This window comes from Mus caroli, unplaced genomic scaffold (assembly GCF_978045245.1).
Source record: "Mus caroli unplaced genomic scaffold, Mus_caroli_1 scaffold_8, whole genome shotgun sequence".
Classification (NCBI taxonomy): Eukaryota; Metazoa; Chordata; class Mammalia; order Rodentia; family Muridae; genus Mus; species Mus caroli.
In genome coordinates, this window is record NW_028227263.1 from 114154421 (window position 1) to 114171573 (window position 17153).

At 52.9% G+C, this 17153-nt stretch overlaps 2 protein-coding genes across 7 annotated transcripts; both read left to right on the plus strand.

The window, feature by feature from the left end:
* The first annotated feature begins 3652 nt into the window (after positions 1-3652).
* Fxyd1 (FXYD domain containing ion transport regulator 1) lies at positions 3653-7658 on the plus strand. 4 transcript variants are annotated; one of them, XM_021166677.3, is made up of 8 exons: positions 3653-3788; positions 4988-5052; positions 5420-5452; positions 5862-5936; positions 6275-6311; positions 7160-7209; positions 7350-7404; positions 7523-7658. In XM_021166677.3, the coding sequence occupies exons 1-7, from the start codon at positions 3784-3786 to the stop codon at positions 7370-7372; spliced, it is 288 nt and encodes a 95-aa protein (XP_021022336.1). In that variant the 5' UTR covers positions 3653-3783; the 3' UTR covers positions 7373-7404; positions 7523-7658. The 4 variants fall into 4 exon arrangements, with proteins under 4 accessions (XP_021022336.1, XP_021022338.1, XP_021022337.1 ...); XM_021166679.3 differs by lacking the exon at positions 3653-3788 and adding an exon at positions 3925-3994; XM_021166678.3 differs by lacking the exon at positions 3653-3788 and adding an exon at positions 3959-4021.
* Positions 7659-7857: 199 nt separating this feature from the next.
* On the plus strand, positions 7858-16962 carry Fxyd7 (FXYD domain containing ion transport regulator 7). Of its 3 annotated transcripts, none has more exons than XM_021166685.3 (6): positions 7858-7982; positions 12053-12082; positions 14430-14504; positions 14707-14749; positions 14845-14885; positions 16573-16962. In XM_021166685.3, exons 1-6 carry the CDS (start codon positions 7952-7954, stop codon positions 16593-16595), a joined length of 243 nt encoding a protein of 80 aa, XP_021022344.1. In that variant the 5' UTR covers positions 7858-7951; the 3' UTR covers positions 16596-16962. The 3 variants fall into 3 exon arrangements, with proteins under 3 accessions (XP_021022344.1, XP_029335601.1, XP_029335600.1); XM_029479741.1 differs by lacking the exon at positions 7858-7982 and adding an exon at positions 8018-8327 and having other exon boundaries at positions 14707-14740; XM_029479740.2 differs by lacking the exon at positions 7858-7982 and adding an exon at positions 8023-8327.
* Positions 16963-17153: the final 191 nt, after the last annotated feature.

A 17153-nucleotide genomic window follows, 5' to 3' on the forward strand; every position in this document is an offset into this window, starting at 1 on the left:
GGGAGAGTGGGAAGGATGCCCCCAGGGTGGAGACCAGATGGCTCTGCAGACTGCAGATGGGAGGGCTAAGAGGAGAAGCCACTGGGGGATGGGGGATATCCTAGCTGTTCTAGGCCAGCCCCTTCTCTTGGAGGGTGTGGTCCACCCACTCACCAAAGCACCGCCAGGCCAGCACCAGGCCAGCTGCTCCCCCTGGTGGTCACCATCGGTAGGACAGCTGCCCTGCCCCAAAGCCAGACCTCCTCCAGAAGATCCCTGTAATTAACTCTATGAAATCCAAGACTGGATACAAACACTAATGCCACCCCTCTCTTCCACATCAAATCTATCGAGCTTCGTCCTAAAGCTTCACTGTCGTTCTCATGACTAACTTACAGCCCCAGGACGCTGGCTCAGGGCCCCTCCGTATTGTTCTGTGTCCTCTCCTTGGAGGTTGGAATTCAAGGATTTGTGGATAACTGGGTGTTTTCATCCTTTTAGAAACTAAGACAAATTCCCTCTGTCTGTTTTTTTATGTTTTGGTTTTGGTTTTGTTTTGTTTTGTTTTTTGGTTTTTCGAGACAGGGTTTCTCTGTATAGCCCTGGCTGTCCTGGAACTCACTTTGTAGACCAGGCTGGCCTCGAACTCAGAAATCCACCTGCCTCTGCCTCCCGAGTGCTGGGATTAAAGGCGTGTGCCACCATAGCCCGGCCAGTTTCCCTCTGTTAAATGAGAAAAATTTGTAACTCACACACAACCCACCTAACATCCTGGTCCTTCCCATGCCCCTTGTGTTTGTTTGTTTGTTTGTTTGTTTGTTTGTTTGTTGTTCTTTTTCTTGCTTGTTTGCTTTTGAGATTGGTCCATGATTCATTTTGAAGCCCATGCAGCCCTCAAGCTCAAGGCTCTCCTGGCTTAGCCTCGTAAGTGCTGGATGACATGCCACCACATCCGACTGTGTGCCAGGTTTTCTGTGTGTTAGCCCACTGATGTCACAACAACCTTGTGAGGTGGGGTATTGCCATCCCTGATTTATAATCCCTGCTCCTAAAATGGGGCAAACTGAAGCATGAGACACATGATCAGCTTCATAGGGCCTGTCGGTTCTAGCTCAGTAGCAGCAGCGGCTTCATTGCCTGGAGTTAAAAGGCTGAAGAACAGGTAGCCTCTTGCCATTGAGGTGCTATCCGAGGACAGCAGCCAAACAGATCTGGGGTCCTGCCCTGTCCTGTGTTGCCTCAGTAGAGTTACTTAGACTCTCTGGTCCTCAGTTTCCCCATTTGTCAGTGGGATAATTCACACTATTCATCCCCAGACTGAAGAGAGAACTCAGTGAGGGAACAAAACAGCTTTGAGGTTCAGTCAGGTTTGGGGCCAACTTTTTTTTTTAGACAGGATTTCATGTAACTCAGGCTGGCCTTGAACTTGGTACACAGTCAAGGGTGACCTTGATCTCCTGACCCTCCTGCCTCCTCCTCCTCTGTGAGATCACTGCCAGGTTATGTGATGTGGAGGACCAAGCTCAGGACTCCAGGGGTGCTAAGTCAGCACTCTGCAAGCTGAGTCACATCTCCAGCCATACACAGGGACACAGACAGAGGTTCAGAGTGGGGATGCCAGCTGTAGTTCCAGCCTTCAGCAGTTGAGGCAGGAAGGTCAAAAGTCAGAGACAGACTCAGTTACAGTGTGTTTGAGGCCAACAACAGGGTGCAGAATAACGGCCTGTCTCCAAACACACAGGAGAGAACAATTAGAGAGCTTTCTGCTAGGGCCACAAAGGGGCCAGCGACAGGCCTGACCCATTCCAGCAGCACCTCACTCCAGTTTGCCATGAGAAAGATGAAGTGAAAACCTGGAATTTTGTAAATGCAAACAGACCATTTACTGTGAACCAACTGTTCTTGCTGCTTCGCACGGATTGTTCTAGATAATCACACCACCTCCCTTTGTGGCAAATACTGCCATTCTTTCCATTTTACAGAAGGAACAATTGAGGCACAGAGAGGCTAAGTCATCAGCCTAGCGTCACACAGCAATAAAGCATTGTGCTGTCACACCTTGGGGCAGTAAGCTCTTCAGAGTCACTCTGGCTGGACTGGTCTGGAATTAGCTAACTGCCTGTCTCGCCTTCCTGGCTCTGTGTAAACTCCAGGGTTATCTTTAACCAGGGATATTGGGACACAGGAAGAAAGGGGACACAGGGATCTCTGAGACTAGTGACAGTGTCTGTAGAGCAGTGTCTGGGCTGCTGTTTGCTTGTTTAAGCCTGGGGATATTTGGTTGACCAGTTAGATGTCTTAAGGAAAATCAGTTCTGGCTACCTAGACCTCAGTTTACCAATCTCTAAAATGTAGATGACAAGAAAATGTCAAGTTCATGGACCTCTGAGCCTGGCCAGGAGTTATAGATATGGTATTAGCAGCTTCTCCTTTTTGTAGTCCAGGACAGGAGAAGGGATAGTGAGGTATCAAGATCAGTCCAAGGTCAGATAACAAGACCCTTGAACCCATGCTTGGCCCCTGGTTTCTCTGTCTCTAAAGCCTTTCAAGTGGTCTGGCCTGGGAGAACAGCGGAAGTGTTTCCCCGTGGTGTTGACACCGCTACATGAGCTAAGGGCATGGGGATTTCAAGATGAAATGCAAGTCTGGGGCCTTTGAGAAGTATGGTCCAATGTCTGTGACAGTATAGACAGCTTTTTACTGTGTGCCAGTTTACTGGTGACCCATGCACGGGGTATGTATACAGTGTGTGCACTGCAGACAGCCATGGGGAAGAGGAGCTGCCAGGGTTAATTTGTTGTTGTGCTTGTGTTCCTATGTGCTCAGCTGTGTGTTCAAGCTCACAGCCCTCACCTCCTGTGGTGTGGGAATGGGAGGACTGGGTGAGTCTGTCGTTGAATGTGTTCCTGCGGCCTGTGTGTGATAGTATCTCACTGTGTGTCAATGTAGACAGAAGCAGGGCAATGTAATTTTTTCCTTCTTTTTTTTTTTTTTAATTTAAAAAGAAGGGTTGTATATCTCTCTATGTAGCTCAGGCTGGCCTCAAACTCACTCTGCAGGCCAGGCCGACCTTGAACTCTCTATCTTTCTGCTTCTGGTTCCTGAGTCTTGTTACAGCCCAACTATATCACTGCACAGATAGCCTCTCTCTGTGTGTGTGTGTGTGTGTGTGTGTGTGTGTGTGTGTGTTACTCCTGGTGACTTTGAGTCAGCATAACATACATGCAAAATAAAAGCACCACACATGTAAAATCAAAGAAACAAAACAAAACAAAAAACTCTAGTTATCAAAGGCTGGCAGAACACTGGGTCAGAGGTCAGTGGCCTCGAAAGCACTTAGGCTGTATGACCTTAGTCCCCAGCTGGGCTGATTCCCAGGAAACCTAGCAGAAAACACACTCTGACCCTGATCTGGCGCTCTCTCTCTCTCTCTCTCTCTCTCTCTCTCTCTCTCTCTCTCTCTCTCTCTCTCTCTCTCTCTCTCTCTCTCTCTGTGTGTGTCTGTGTGTGTGTCCTCTCATAGTCCAGTCCACACAAAATCACATGCTGCTCCTGGGACTGTGCTGAGAGAGTTAACCTAGCTGGCGGGCCAGGGCGGTCTGGGCTGGGGGCCGCCCCCTGGCCCCCCTCCAGCCTGGGCTCCAGTTTCAGTTGCTCGTTGGGGAGGGCAAGAGTGGGGTGTGGCCAGGAGGGGAGCCTGCGGGGGTGGAGCATCCAGTTCTGGGCCAGGGGGTCCAAAGTGCTTAGCTCCCAGGGTGCACAGCTGGACATTTGGGGGTCTTCTGTCAGCAGGGGACAGCGTGAATGGGGTGAGCGTCCCCCAGCCCTCCCTCCGGGCCCTTCAGCTCCCCTAGCTGGGAGGCCTATTTTGGGAACAAGAGTGGCCAGCCTGTGGCTTCTCAGGCAGGCCTGACCCAAGAGGGAGGAGAGAGTGTGGGGACAGGGGTTGCACAGGGGCGGGAGAGTTAGTGACTCCTCCCTTTTTCAGCGGCCACTGCGAGACCCTTGGCAGGGGGTGAGGCTCAGATACTCATTTGTATAGGTCTGTTTCTGTCTCTGTTTGGGGGGCACAGAAGGCCCAGAGCAAGAGAATGTGCTTATGTCTATACCCTGCGCTCTCTAATCAACAGTTTGGGGAGAGGGTGTTGTTTGCTCCCGTTCCAGCTACACCCACTGTGTGTCTGTTTGTGTGTGTGTGTGTGTGTGTGTGTGTGTGTGTGTACACGTACCTGTATATAAATGTGTCTGTGCCCGTATGTGTGTCCCTGAAACAACATCTGACTTCTCTCAGGCATGGACCGCCTGTCACTCACTGGCCTAAAGTCTTGTTGTGAAAGATGTCACCCAGAGGTGACATCTTCTTTTCTCACAGCTTCAAGGAAAGGAGATGGGGTGGCCTGTAGGGATGTGGCTCCTGGCTGGGCCTCACCCCAGCAGTGTTATACAGGACCCCCCGAGTCGTTGGAGGGGGGGAGCTGTTGCCATGGTGGCCCGTGTGCAGCAAATTCCTCCCGGGTGAAGTGGGAGATATTTATACCCAGGGTCAGGGAGAGAGCGGGCAGGCGGCCGAGGGCAGGAGAGCTGGGACGGCCTGGGTACAGAGAGACCACTGGTTGAGGTGTGTAGGGGCAGGTGGGGCTGGGCATGTCCTGTTGTATGTCGCCTAGTGTTCCCACCTATGTCCAGAGGCAGCTTGCTTCCCTTACAAGGGTAGGTTTTGAGACTCTGGGACCAGCTAACGGATGGGAGTAGCCTGTGGGAGGGCCCCCCCCCAGGAGTCTGCCTCTCCCCATCTGTCTTGCTGCTGTGTATGCTGTGGTCTCCTGGTCCCTATTACTGAGTTGTTTTAGGGACATGGTTTCGGGTGAAGCAAGGGAGCCATTCAACTTGAATGGCTGACACTTAAGTCCTTAGGCCGTCCTTGACTTAACCCCATGGGTTCAGGTCCTCTTTAGGAGGGAAAGAGAGCAGGGCAGAGGACATTTCTTGACCCTGACTGACTCCCTAGGGCAATGGCATCTCCCGGCCACATCCTGGCTCTGTGTGTGTGTCTCCTCTCCATGGCCAGTGCAGGTGAGTCCAAAGTCTCAACCATGTGGGTGGCAGAGATAGGGAAAAGCCCCCCAAGAAAACCCAGTGAGAGACTCCAAACTAGACTCTATGTAACAGGAAATCAGGGGTCTCCTAGGCAACAGCGGGAGTGGATGGAAGGTGGATTCCCGGGGTGACAGAAACATGAACAATCTGCAAGATATCAGGGTGCCGGACCAGTGCTGGAGGTTCCAGGACGCAGAACAGGCTGGCAGCCTGCCAGTGGCTCAGTAGCACCTAAACTCCTAGTCCAAGAAGATCAGTGGCGCCCCTGAAGGGTTCCCTTATACCTTCCCCTTTTACAGACCCCAGGAGCTACTCTAACGCTGTTCTTTATTTCTCTTTCTAGAAGCTCCACAGGAACCGGATCCATTCACCTACGGTGAGGGGAAGCTACTGTGGGGTTTGGAGAGAGGGCCTGCGTGTTTCTATTCCCTCTCTCTGTCTCTCTGTCACTGTCTCTGTCTCTCTGTCTCTCATACACACACACCACATCCTCCACTCTCTCCTGCTCTAGTTGTCTTAGACCCCCTTGCCTGTTTGTTTGACCCCCCCCCGTCTCATTTGAACTGGTTTCTCAGTATCAGGTACCCCACCCCCTATGACCCCCACTTTCAGCGGCATCCTCTTCTCCATCCTTTCCCTCTTCCTACCACCCCCTCCCTGCCTCCTTCCTCTAACCTGTCCTCTCCTCCCCTCTCACATCTGTCCTTTCCCCTTCTCTCTCCTCCTCCTTGAGCTGCATACTATACTCTTCCCCGCTGGTCACCCTCCTCCGGGGCTGTCCACAGATTACCACACCCTGCGGATCGGCGGCCTCACTATCGCTGGAATCCTCTTCATCTTGGGCATCCTTATCATCCTTAGTGAGTGTCTGCACCTGTGTTCTCCATCCCGCCTCCAGCCTTCCCTCCCCAAGCCCCACTCCCAGCAACACATGCAGCCTGTGCGCTATTCACGCCCAACACAGGCTCAGTCTTCAACCACTTCTCTCAGGTCCCACCCTGACTCCAACCTCGCACCGCACAGACCCCACCCCCACTTCAAACCACGCCCCTCATCTCCCACCCAGACCACGCCCCCACACCCTACTCTTCTCCAGCCCCGCCCCAGGCCCCACCCCCTGCGGCCTCCCCAGTTTGGAGGAGAGCCTAGGGATGCGGGAGCGAGAGGGAAGCTCAGCCTATACCCTCCCACTCCACAGGCAAGAGATGTCGATGCAAATTCAACCAACAGCAGAGGTGAGTGGTCCCTCTGGGCCTCCCTCGCTCCTCCCGCAGTGGAGAGGAGGTTGGGGCGAGGCAGCAAGTGCACCCATCCTGCAGTGAACATGTATTAAGCGCTTAGTGTGTGTTAAACCCTAAGAAAGGCTCCTGGGCCGGAGCGATGGTCAAGCTCCCTTTCTGCCTGGCCTAGCGCCCAGCCAGTGGGGGCGCTGGGCTCCCACCAGCCCCGCAGATGGAAACTCAAGCGTGGTGAGGCGAAGCTGGGCAGAAGCAGCCGCGCTGAAATGAGATCACCTCACAGGGCGGCCCAGTTTAGCTCCAGTCCCGATCCTCGCGCAGGATTCCTCTCGAAATAAACCTTTAAAGCGCAGAAAACGTAGGCATGCCTTCTGCGTGCTAAGATGATCACAGATGCCTCCATGCCGACCCTCTGGCATGCTTGAGTGCGCACTACGCGCCAGGTGCCCGATTCCTTCTCTATTATGTACTCCTTACCCCACCCGGATGAGGTGCGCTCCATCATCAATCCCGTTTTGCATATGAGGAAACTGAGGCACGGGGCGGTAAGGTGACTTAGGGTCACTCACTGGACCCAAGTCCCAAGTCTCCCAAGACGCTGTGACCGTCCCTCTCCCAACAAAGTCAAGTACCTTCCCCAACATCCCGGAGGCCTTCACCCGTGACAGGCTGGGAGCACCTCCTGCCGCACCCCGAAACAGCAGCCGGGCGCTCTTGTTTCTGACGGACCGTGTTCATATCAAGTCCACGGTGGGGGGTCGGGAAATAAGGCCTGCATTAGGGGGCTTCTAGGAAGCGGCTGCCTTTCCTGGTCCATCCGAATTCCTCTGTCTGTTCCTTTCCAGAACCGGGGAACCCGATGAAGAGGAGGGAACTTTCCGCAGCTCCATCCGCCGTGAGTTCGGGGATACTGCGGGGTTTGTGGGGCAGCTGTTTTCAAGAGCCCCCTCTTCTTGGGCTCAGAATGGGTTTGGCGGAGAGTTAGCCCTGGTTGCAGACTCCCCCTTACCCGAGAACTCTCTGCTTCGCTCTCAGGTCTGTCATCCCGCAGGCGGTAGAACCTCCACCTGGCTCCAGGAAACTCAGCCAGGTTCTGCAGTTGATGGGAGGAAGGAGGGAGAGGGGTTTGGAGGGAGGGAGGCAAGGGGCCCAGTGCCAGGGTGGGATCGTGGCAAGAGTTTGCCACTTACTCTTTTCACCCCCCGCAGAACCCCCTTAGCACCTGACACCTCTCCCCACCCAGATGCTCGCCTGTGACCACCCCCAGCGTCCCCTGCATCAGCCCTGCCTTTCGGACACCCCTTGCTGCTCAGACCTCTAATAAAACTCGGTTTTCCTTCTTGATAGCGCTTGGTTGATATCAGTGACTCTTGTGCGAAACCTCGGGAGCCCCCTTGGCCCCGGCAGGGGGCGCCCCCACCCTTGGGGAAGGGGCGGGGACGTCAGCAGTGGGCGGGGGCGGGGGCGGGGGGATGGCTTGGACGGGGGCGGGCTCTTCGGGCCCCCATTGGCTATAGGCCCCCACTCTACCAGGGCTCCCCCCACCTTACCCCACCACATCAGTCTGTCCTGCTTCCAGCTGCTGCAGCCGCGCCTTCGCTGCCTCAGCATTCAGCAACCCCCTGCTCAGGCTCAGCATGGCCACCCCAACCCAGAGCCCCACAAACGGTGAGCGTCGCTTGGGGAATGGGTGCTAGGAAAGAGGTGGGGGAGTCTAGGAGCTTAGGGGACAGGATGTGGGAAGAATCCCATACGGAAAGGAAGACGAAGGGGAGATATCTGCCCCTATCATGGGCGGAGGCCCATGAGCACATTCTTTGACATCCCTTGAGGTTTCTTGAGCACCCTCTCCCAGGAGATATCCTCCCTGTGCGGGACCTATGATTAGAGAGTGACAGTCCCAAGAGAAAGGATGCGCGGACAGGTTGCCATGGCAACCGGGTGCCTGGTCCAGCACAGCGGTGGAAGAGATGGGGTTTAAGGTGGAAGCTGACGGATCTGCAGCCAGAAGAGGTTCTGGAAGACTTCAGCACTCCAAGATGGGCCAGCTAAGGGGGGATTCATTATCTCATGTTTGCCTAGTACAGTGTGGATATTTACTAAATTCCTTGACAAGCAGAGATGCTAAGGGACAGAGGGACGATTAAAGGGAGAGAGAAGAGGGTGATGGTGGTGGTGGTGATGGTGTGACCAGAGATGGACTAAGAACGCATGAAAGAGACAGAGACCAAGAGATACAGGAGAGGCAGAGGCACAAAAATCCAGGTAGCAGGCTTTCAGAGACGCATAGTTGGGAGGAGACAGACAGACAAACAGATGGACGGACAGAGGAAGGAAGAGGGGCTGAGATAGAGGAACATAGACAAGTATGAAGGGAGGGGGAACGGGTGGGGCTGCAGCACTGCAGTGAACCTGCATGGTGGGGATGGAATGTTGGGGACCCTCCTCCCAGCCCACATGCACTTATGGTTTCATCCTGGAGATACACTTGTCTCCCGGCATCCAGCCGAACTGGGTTTACACTTCACACCCATTAACCCAGATTTGCGTTCATGTTCACGGGCTTAAACACTCTCTGACTCCGTGGTTTCCTGATCTTCCCCCTCTGTGTGTGGTCCTCTGTGGACGAGCTAGGGGGATGCTTGAACGAGGCTGGGGGGCAGGGCAGAGGACTGGGGGTTGCTGTGGATGGAGTCCCTGATGATGGAGGAAACCCTAATTCCACTCCTACAGCACCTTTCCTCTTTCCCAGCAGGCGGGGTTGGGGGAGGGGGACTGCTGTGCGGAGCCCTAGCTGCAGAACCCCAGGCAGGGCGCGGGGGGGGGGGGGGCGGCGGAGGGGGGATGAGGGGCTGCAGAGTCTGGGAGCCACCCCAGAGGGGGGGGGCAGGGCTGAGCCAGCAGGTCTGGCGGGAGCCCAGGGCTTCTTTTCGCAGAGGTGGTGGTTAGCAGGATCGATGGCAGCAGACGGGTAGAGGTGGGAGGGCAGATGCCTCGCCAATCCCCTTCTCCCTGTCACAGGCTGACAGGGGACCGCAGGACTTGGGAAACCCCGGGGGAGGGAAAACTCGGGTGCATTCTTCTCCCGCAGCTTAAAGAAACAAATTAATAAATTGTTGAGGGAGAGAAGGGAGATGCGGCTCTTGCTAGAGAGCGGGAGAGAGAACAGAATGGGGATGTGGCCATACCTGGGTCTAGGTCCCTATTTTGGGGAGTGAAAACACTCAGGTTGGCCAGAAGCCAGGTCTCCAGGTGCAAAGAGGGGAGGTAAGATTGCCCAGTTCCAAACATCACACAGGACCCCACCCAGCCTGGAATACCAGGACCCCACCACCTCGAAAGATGCCCTGGTTTCCATAGCAACCACCTCCTTCCTGATCTCTCCCTGGCAGCTCGCCAAGAGTGGTGTACATTGCTTTTCCTGCCTCCTGGCTCCACCCGTTACCCAGCCACACCCTAAAGACTGGGACTGCTGTGGACAGGGGGATCCTCAGAGGATTTTTGGAGGAACCCAGCAAGATGCTGGGACAAGCATTTACCTGGACAAGGAATGTATGGGAAACCAACACCTCCATCTTTGGTGCAAATACCTGCAACCTAGGAGGCCCTCTCATTCATTCATTCATTCATTCATTTGCTCACTCATTCATTCATTCCAGAAAACTTCTTGCGAACCAGACTGAATGGCAGAGACCAATTTGCCCACCCTCTAAGGTGCAGCACAGGTGACTCTCAGACACTGGGTTCCAGCTGTATGCTTCTGTGCTTCTGAGGTTTGCCCTACTAAGATGTTCCTTTTGCTGATGTTTATCTAAGACTTTTCCTCCAGAGAATCAACTTCTTAAAAAAATACTAGTGAGTTTTATTTTTTTTATCACCACTATAAGTGGAAAAATTAGTATTTTTTTTCTCTCTTGCCCTAAAGTAAGGCAAGAAGCAGGTGTGGTCATCCATGCTTGTAATCTCAGCACCCTGGTGGCAGAGGCAAGAGGAATATGAGTTTAAGACCAGCCTGGATTCCATAGTAGGACCTTTTTACAAAGAGCAAAACTAAATCACATTCCCCAAACAACAACTCATTTGGCAAATATTAAAGAGACATCAACACTAAACCAGGAGACCTGGGAAGACACACCATACAAACCAGAGCTAGTTTTGGTCTTGTGTCATACCTGGCTGTGTCAGTCAGTTTAGGCTCCAGGTAGCACTGGTAACAAATAGCACCAAACGCCTAGTGGAGGCAGGCCACTAATGTCATTGCTCACTTATGAATGTGCAGGAGGCCTCTACACCCCAAAGACAACTAAAGCACTCACAATCTTGAAAGTTCATTGGTCGGATCCAAAGACAAGGCCCCACCCAGCCCCAGTAGAACCCAGAAGTGTGTGTGTGGGGGGGGGAGAAACAAAGCCATTACCCAACTCCCTTTCTTGTGGCACAAGCTGCAGAATTCTGCTGTCACAGGACAGAAAGTGATACGAGCTGCAGGAAGAAGCTGACAACTACAGGGTGGACATCCATGGTACCACTGTGTAGTCCTGGCTGGTCTAAAACTCACTTATGCAGACCAGGCTGGCCTCGAACTCACAGAGATCCACCTTCTTATGCTTCCCTAGTACTGGGATTAAAAGCATGTGCTCCTGTGACTGGCCAGAGTGGGCATCTTATACGGGAAGGATTTTTTGAATTCCCCCTCTTCCTGGCAGAGTCTCATTGTAGCCCAGGCTGTCCTTGATATCACTCTTATCTCCTTCTTCCAAGTGCTGGGGTACAGATGTTGGCCACCAGCTCGTTTTGGGGCTGCTGGAAGGGATTTAAAGCAAAGGTGAAAGGTGAAAAAAGGTTACACAGGCACTCGTGCATGTGCTTGTGTGCGCGCGCGCACACACACACACACACACTTACTTTCTGAGGTTAGTGGGAATCCACTAAGGGTCTTCTGTTTCACGTGATGGAGAAGATTCATTTACAGAAGAGAACAGAGTTACCACAAGATTGATCCCAACTCACAAAACTGCTGGTGTCTTAGGTGACAGGGAATATATGTTTCAGATTAGCTGCCCATACTGCATTTGGTAGCCATCAAAGCAGGTAGGAGAGCAGGTGGCAGTTTCATGACCTCAGGGGCCCTTGGATGACTGGGAAGGTTGAGGGAGTCTTCATGGAAAGCCAATGCATCTATCTGGTTGTCCTTTTGTGAGACTGGGCTATGATAGGTCCGGCATGGTGTGTGTGTTGTGTGTGTGTGTGTGTGTGTGTGTTTGTGTGTGTGTTGTGTGTGTGTGTGTGTTTGTGTGTGTGTTGTGTGTGTGTGTTGTGTTGTGTGTATTTGTGTGTTGTGTGTTTGTGTGTGTGGTATGGCGTGTGGAGGTGTGTGTAGTATGTGTATGTGGTGTGTATTTGTGTGTTGTGTGTGTGCTTCTGTGTTTGGGGGGGTGCGTGCGCATGTGGTTCATAGAATGACTCTAAGGCACGTACCAGCTCTCCTAGGGGTCTAGGAGCAGGACAGCTGGGTGGGTTGTGCACCACACAGGGCAGGGTACTGGTTGATGGAGTTAATGGGCCTGATGAGCATCCTATGAGCTCTACAGAGAGGCGGTACTGTCCAGCAGCAAGGGATTTCCTATGCCAAGTCCTCTAAAGAAGCACTTGGTCCATCTTGCTCCTCAAAGATGTTCAGAAAGCCAGTGCTGAAACATGTTTCTCCCTGTTCTCTCCCCCTGTCTTCTTCCCCACAGTTCCTGAAGAAACAGATCCTTTTTTCTATGGTGAGTGTTGGGTCTTGTGCCTGGGATAACCTAGGGCTGGGAGGGAGGGGTGGTTTCTACTGAGACCGTCATACCACAGCTATGTGGCTGTAGCTATGGTTCACTGAGAAGGAGTCTGTGGAGGGCAGAGGCAGACTGGGGAATGGGGTTGGTCTCCTACCTTCTGCAGCCCCTGATGAAGGCTGTGAACTTCATAAAGCCTGTTTTTTTCCTTGGGTTCAGGGTAGAGATTAACTGGGGTTTGCAAGACTCCCTCTTTAGAGACTAGCAAGAGAACTGGGAAGGGCAAATGCATTCATTATATCAGCGCTCGATGGACAGTGACAGTCAGGCTAGGCTGCTGCCTGCCTCAGTAACAAATGGTCCTCAACATGTCTGTGGATTATGACGAGGACTATGCACTCGTGCACCGGAAATAATCAGAGAGCAACTTGGAAAGAGTTATAAAACGACTCTGGGGTTCAAATATTGATTTCTCCATTCCCTAGCTCTGTGGACTAGGGCCAAGCAACTTTCCCTCCATGAACCTTCCTGCAAATAAGATGTGGTAACGTTTTCCACCACTGAGGAATATGGAGAGAGTTACAGTAATGGCGTCTTTCTGTCATGCCCAAGACACTGAAGCCCTGGGTCTGACAGATCTGAGATCTAGCTTGAATCTTCTTCTTTCTGTCCCTTGACCTCCATCTTTGCTTATGCGTAAGATACATCTCATAGGCCGAGGTCTTTACTACCTCAGGGCCTTTGGGCTTAACTGTTCTTTCTGCCAGGAACATGACCCCCCCTCCCCCCAGCTCTCTACACAGTGAGCTAAGACTCCTTTCCTTTCTGGCCTTAGATCAGATATTGATTGCTCACTAGGAAGCTGTTCCCGAGTCCCCCAGCAGAAGCAGCCATACCTCACCCTGCCATGACTTGGGGATTTGTGTGTATGTGTGTAGTTTTGGTTTTTGTTAGCAATTTTTGTTTGTTGATGAATGGTTGATCACTACCTTGGAGCCAGCTGCTGAAGCGGCAGATGCAGGGTGTACTCACCAGGTACCCCAAGTCTCCTCCCTGCAAATATATGCAGTGCCTGTCTGCTGGGTGCCAGGTGCTGTGCCAGGCTCTGGAGACAGCATGGAAGACCAGACTTTTTTGCCCTGGCAGCTCACATCACACATGTATTGGAGACAATAATCATTCCTGCTAGCATTCAGGAGCCTGAGGCAGGGTCATTGTGAGTTTGAGGTCAGTTCACATTGTGCAGTGAGACCCAGTCTCAAAGCTATGCATTCTTTTCTTTTATTTTTTTAAAGATTTATTTATTATATATAAGTACACTGTCGCAGACTTCAGACTCACCAGAAGAGGGCATCAGACCACATTACAGATGGTTGTGAGCCACCATGTGGTTGCTGGGATTTGAACTCAGGACCTTCGGAAGAGTAGTCAGCACTCTTAACTGCTGAACCATCTCTCCAATCCAAAGCAATACATTCTTATGAAGGAAACTTAATGGGTTAGAGAGAGCTGGGAGCATGAGACTTTTAATTGGGTCACTTCATTTAGGCCCACAGGCTGGTGAGGAAGTCACGTATATGGAACCTTTGGGTAGAGAAAGTGGCTGGTGCAAAGGTCCTGAGGCAGGATGGTTGGTATGCTGTAGAAATAGGGAGGCTTAGATGGCTAAGCAGAGGACTGTGGGAAGAGAGGGGTCCCTGAAGCCTGAGTGGGATCAGGATTAGGTCATTCACTGAAGGACTCTCATTTATTACATCAGTGGTAGATAGACTGTGTTAGTCAGGATAGCCTGCTGCCTGCCCCAATAACAAGAAGTACTCAATGTCTCCATTGGGTATGGACTCCATTGACTCCAGGACTATGGGCCTGTGTGCTGAACTAACTGGAGAAGCAACTTGGGGACAGTCGTAAGATGACTCTGAGATATGAATCCTGATTTACCTTGGTTTCTGCTTGGAATCCTGTAAGGGCAATAGAGAGGCCTCAGGGGGCGCCTGCACTGACTGGAAGCAATGGAGTTCTCATGGCCATGGGAGGGAAATGGAAACAGGGCAGCAGGACCAGTGGGAGGTCTGCTGGGATAGTCCAGGCCTTGATCATAAGGGCAGGACCAAGATGAGGATCTGGGAAGAGGCAACTGATAGAACTTAGTGTGGAGGTGAGAATCCAGAAGGGCAGCAATGGGGGTGGGGGGCCGGCGCAGAGGTTCTGGCCCAGGCAGGGTTTGGATTCTTATTCCCTGATGGAATTGGCGGCTCAGGGACTAAAGGCATGCTCTCTTGTTCTGCTGAGGCACGGACTTGGCTGGGGCTGTGCTGTCCTGAGCTTCCCCTGTCTCCCTTAGACTATGCCACTGTGCAGACTGTGGGAATGACCCTGGCCACTATCATGTTCGTGCTGGGGATCATCATCATCCTGAGTAAGTGCCCTCCCCACCTGTGGGTCCCCACCTTAGAGGCTCTCCTGCCCACCCCACCCTATCCCCACTGGCAAAGGTCCTTTGATCTTTGAGGGTTTCCTGCTGGTCCCACCCCATCCTTATCCTTGAAGGTCCTCTGCCTGCCCTGCTCTGTCCCTTCCTGTCACACCCCAATTGCTCCCTGCTGTCTCTCTCTTAACAGGCAAGAAGGTGAAGTGCAGGAAGGCGGACTCCAGGTCTGAGAGGTGGGGCAGCCTGGGGTCCTGGGATGGAGACCCCTAACCTAGGGCTCGGGGAGCATCCCCTGAACCCTGTTAAGCTTCCTCTTCTCTCCCTACAGCCCAACATGCAAATCCTGTAAGTCGGAACTACCCTCCTCAGGTGAGCATGGTTCTGGGGGACACTTAGAAGTAGCAGGATCCTTAGATACTGGTGGAGGGCTACATGGGGGGGCAGTCTGGGGGTTGGATTCTAGGTCCCTCGGAGGTTGGGGTCACAGAGGGAGAGTTCCAGACGTATCTCAAGAAGGTCCTAAAGAAATGCAAGCCTCAGAATGCTTGGTGGGGTGTGGCTGGGGAAGTCTGAGAGGTTGGAAGAGGCTAGCACCTGAGAAACCCACACAGGGAAGGGCAGAGCAGGGGAGAGAAGGGAGAGGGAGGGCAGAGCGCAGGCTGCTGAATAAAGGCAACCAGAAGCATGGAATACACATTTAAAGATGGGGGTGAGGTGGGCAAGGAATGGTGGTGCATGCCTCTAATCCCACCAGAGGAGGGTTGGAGTGAGAGGGGATGGAGGAAGGGTGGATCTCTGTGAATCCCAAGCCAGCCAGGCTACATAGTGAGACCCTGTCCTAAAAAGTGGGGTGGTGGGGTGGGGGAGGATGCTGCTGGGGATGCTGCTGGAGGCCCCGGGTCCAGTCCTCAGAAATACCTAAACTGGACACAGCGCCTGCCCATAATCTCATCACACTGGAGGTAGAAACAGGAGAATCAGGACTTCGAGGTCAGTCCTAGCTATAGAGAGCATCTGAGAGCAGCCTGGCCTACACACAAGACTGTGTCTCAAAAACAAGCAGACGAAAGGGTTCTGTCTGGAAGGAAGTGAGGGGAGGAGGAAACTGGTGCAGAAGACAGAAGGGAGGGTCAGCGCATGGAGACAGGAAGATGATAAGATGGAGTGAGAAGGAGGCAAGTTTCGAGGGGCATCCATGGGAGGCTTGTTTAAATTTTAGAGTTGTTTCCTTTCTAAGGACTTTTGGGGAGTAAAAACTCTCTTCCTTTTACAGTGTCTTACTGTAGTTCTGGCTGTGCAAGAACTCACTGTGTGGCCCAGGCCAAGCTTACACTCAGAGTCATCCTCCTGCCTCAGCCTCCCAAGTGCTGGGGTTACAGGTGTGAGCTATTGAGGTGGCTTCCCATTAAAATCTTATGACAGCCAGGTGCGAGCTGTGCATGCCTTTAGTCCTAGTAGGAGACAGAGGCAGGCAGGTCTACAGAGAGTTCCATGACAGCCAAGGCTACACAGAGTAACCCTGTCTCGGGTGGGGGTGGGGGACTTATAACAACAAGTAGTGCTTAAAGAACTAAGTATAAATGGGGGAGACCTCATGAGAAAACTACATCATGTTTTCATATATTCTTAATGAGATTTAAGAATGTCACGGGTATCTCTCTGTGGTGCTGGAGCAGGATGGAAGGAGGTGTTTGGTCCAGCCTTAGCTGGGCAGAAGAACAAAGGTAGCCTGTCCTGGAGGACGCCTGCTAGATGCCTAGGTTGTCTGGAGAATATGTAGAAAAGGAGCCTGGAGTATAGCATGAGGTGGGGCTCTTCCAAGGAGACTTTAAGCCTCCCAAAACACACGGGTTAGCCTTGGGTGTCCACCACAGCTGGATTCCCTTTCTCCATTGCTCGAGATGGGGCAGACAGTAGCTATGAAGATTTCCCTGCAGTGACCAGACATCAGGAGTGGGGAAGACATGAGGATCCCCAAGAGTCAGAGGGCAGCCATCTTTGGACTCTGATTCTTTCCCTCCTTAGGTCAGTAACTTGAGTTCTCTTCTGTTCCTAGCCCCTGGAGGTGGCGGTGTGTAGGATCCTCTGCAGATTTCCACTGCTGTCCCTGGCCAGAGTGCAGGAACCAGAGGACCCAGAGAAGGCGGTGGGGACCCAGCCTGGCGCCAGGGAGTGCGCCCCCAATGAGCCGCCAGACCCACCCCAAGGCCGGAGCCAATGCACCCCGCTCTCCCTCCCCAGGCCTTGGCAACAACGATCCTATTTGTACCCCAGACCCAGAGACTCAGGCCTCCAGCTCCTGGGATCCAGGAGTCCATACCCAGTCCCCTGGGATCCTAGTGTCCCTCCCTCCTGCATCTCCTGGTCTCCTTCTCCAGGACCTTCCCGGCTTCCCCTCAGGGTCCACATCTTGAGCTTAATAAATGTGCATTCGTTTTTTCCCCTCGTTCTGTCTGTGTATTGTCGTCTGTGGGCACCAGAGGACTGGGTGGGAGGCTGAGGTGACTGTCCTTTTCCCCTCCCCCCTCCTCCTTCTCTTCCTCCTCCTCCTCCTCCCTCCAGGACCTCCTCCCCTCTCATTACATCCTTCCTTCCACACCTCACCCAAGGGTCTTCCCTTCTCTGCACCTTGTCCCC

Bases quoted from the DNA above. Each gene is read 5' to 3' on its own strand.
- Fxyd7 (XM_029479740.2), top strand. From the start codon at position 8,285: ATGGGGTTTAAGGTGGAAGCTGACGGATCTGCAGCCAGAAGAG. The intron at 14,750-14,844 runs GTGGGGCAGCCT...CTCTCCCTACAG, and splicing joins GCGGACTCCAGGTCTGAGAG to CCCAACATGCAAATCCTGTA. The intron at 14,886-16,572 runs GTGAGCATGGTT...TTCTGTTCCTAG, and splicing joins GTCGGAACTACCCTCCTCAG to CCCCTGGAGGTGGCGGTGTG.
- Fxyd1 (XM_021166677.3), top strand. The intron at 6,312-7,159 runs GTGAGTGGTCCC...GTTCCTTTCCAG, and splicing joins AAATTCAACCAACAGCAGAG to AACCGGGGAACCCGATGAAG. The intron at 7,210-7,349 runs GTGAGTTCGGGG...CTTCGCTCTCAG, and splicing joins TTTCCGCAGCTCCATCCGCC to GTCTGTCATCCCGCAGGCGG.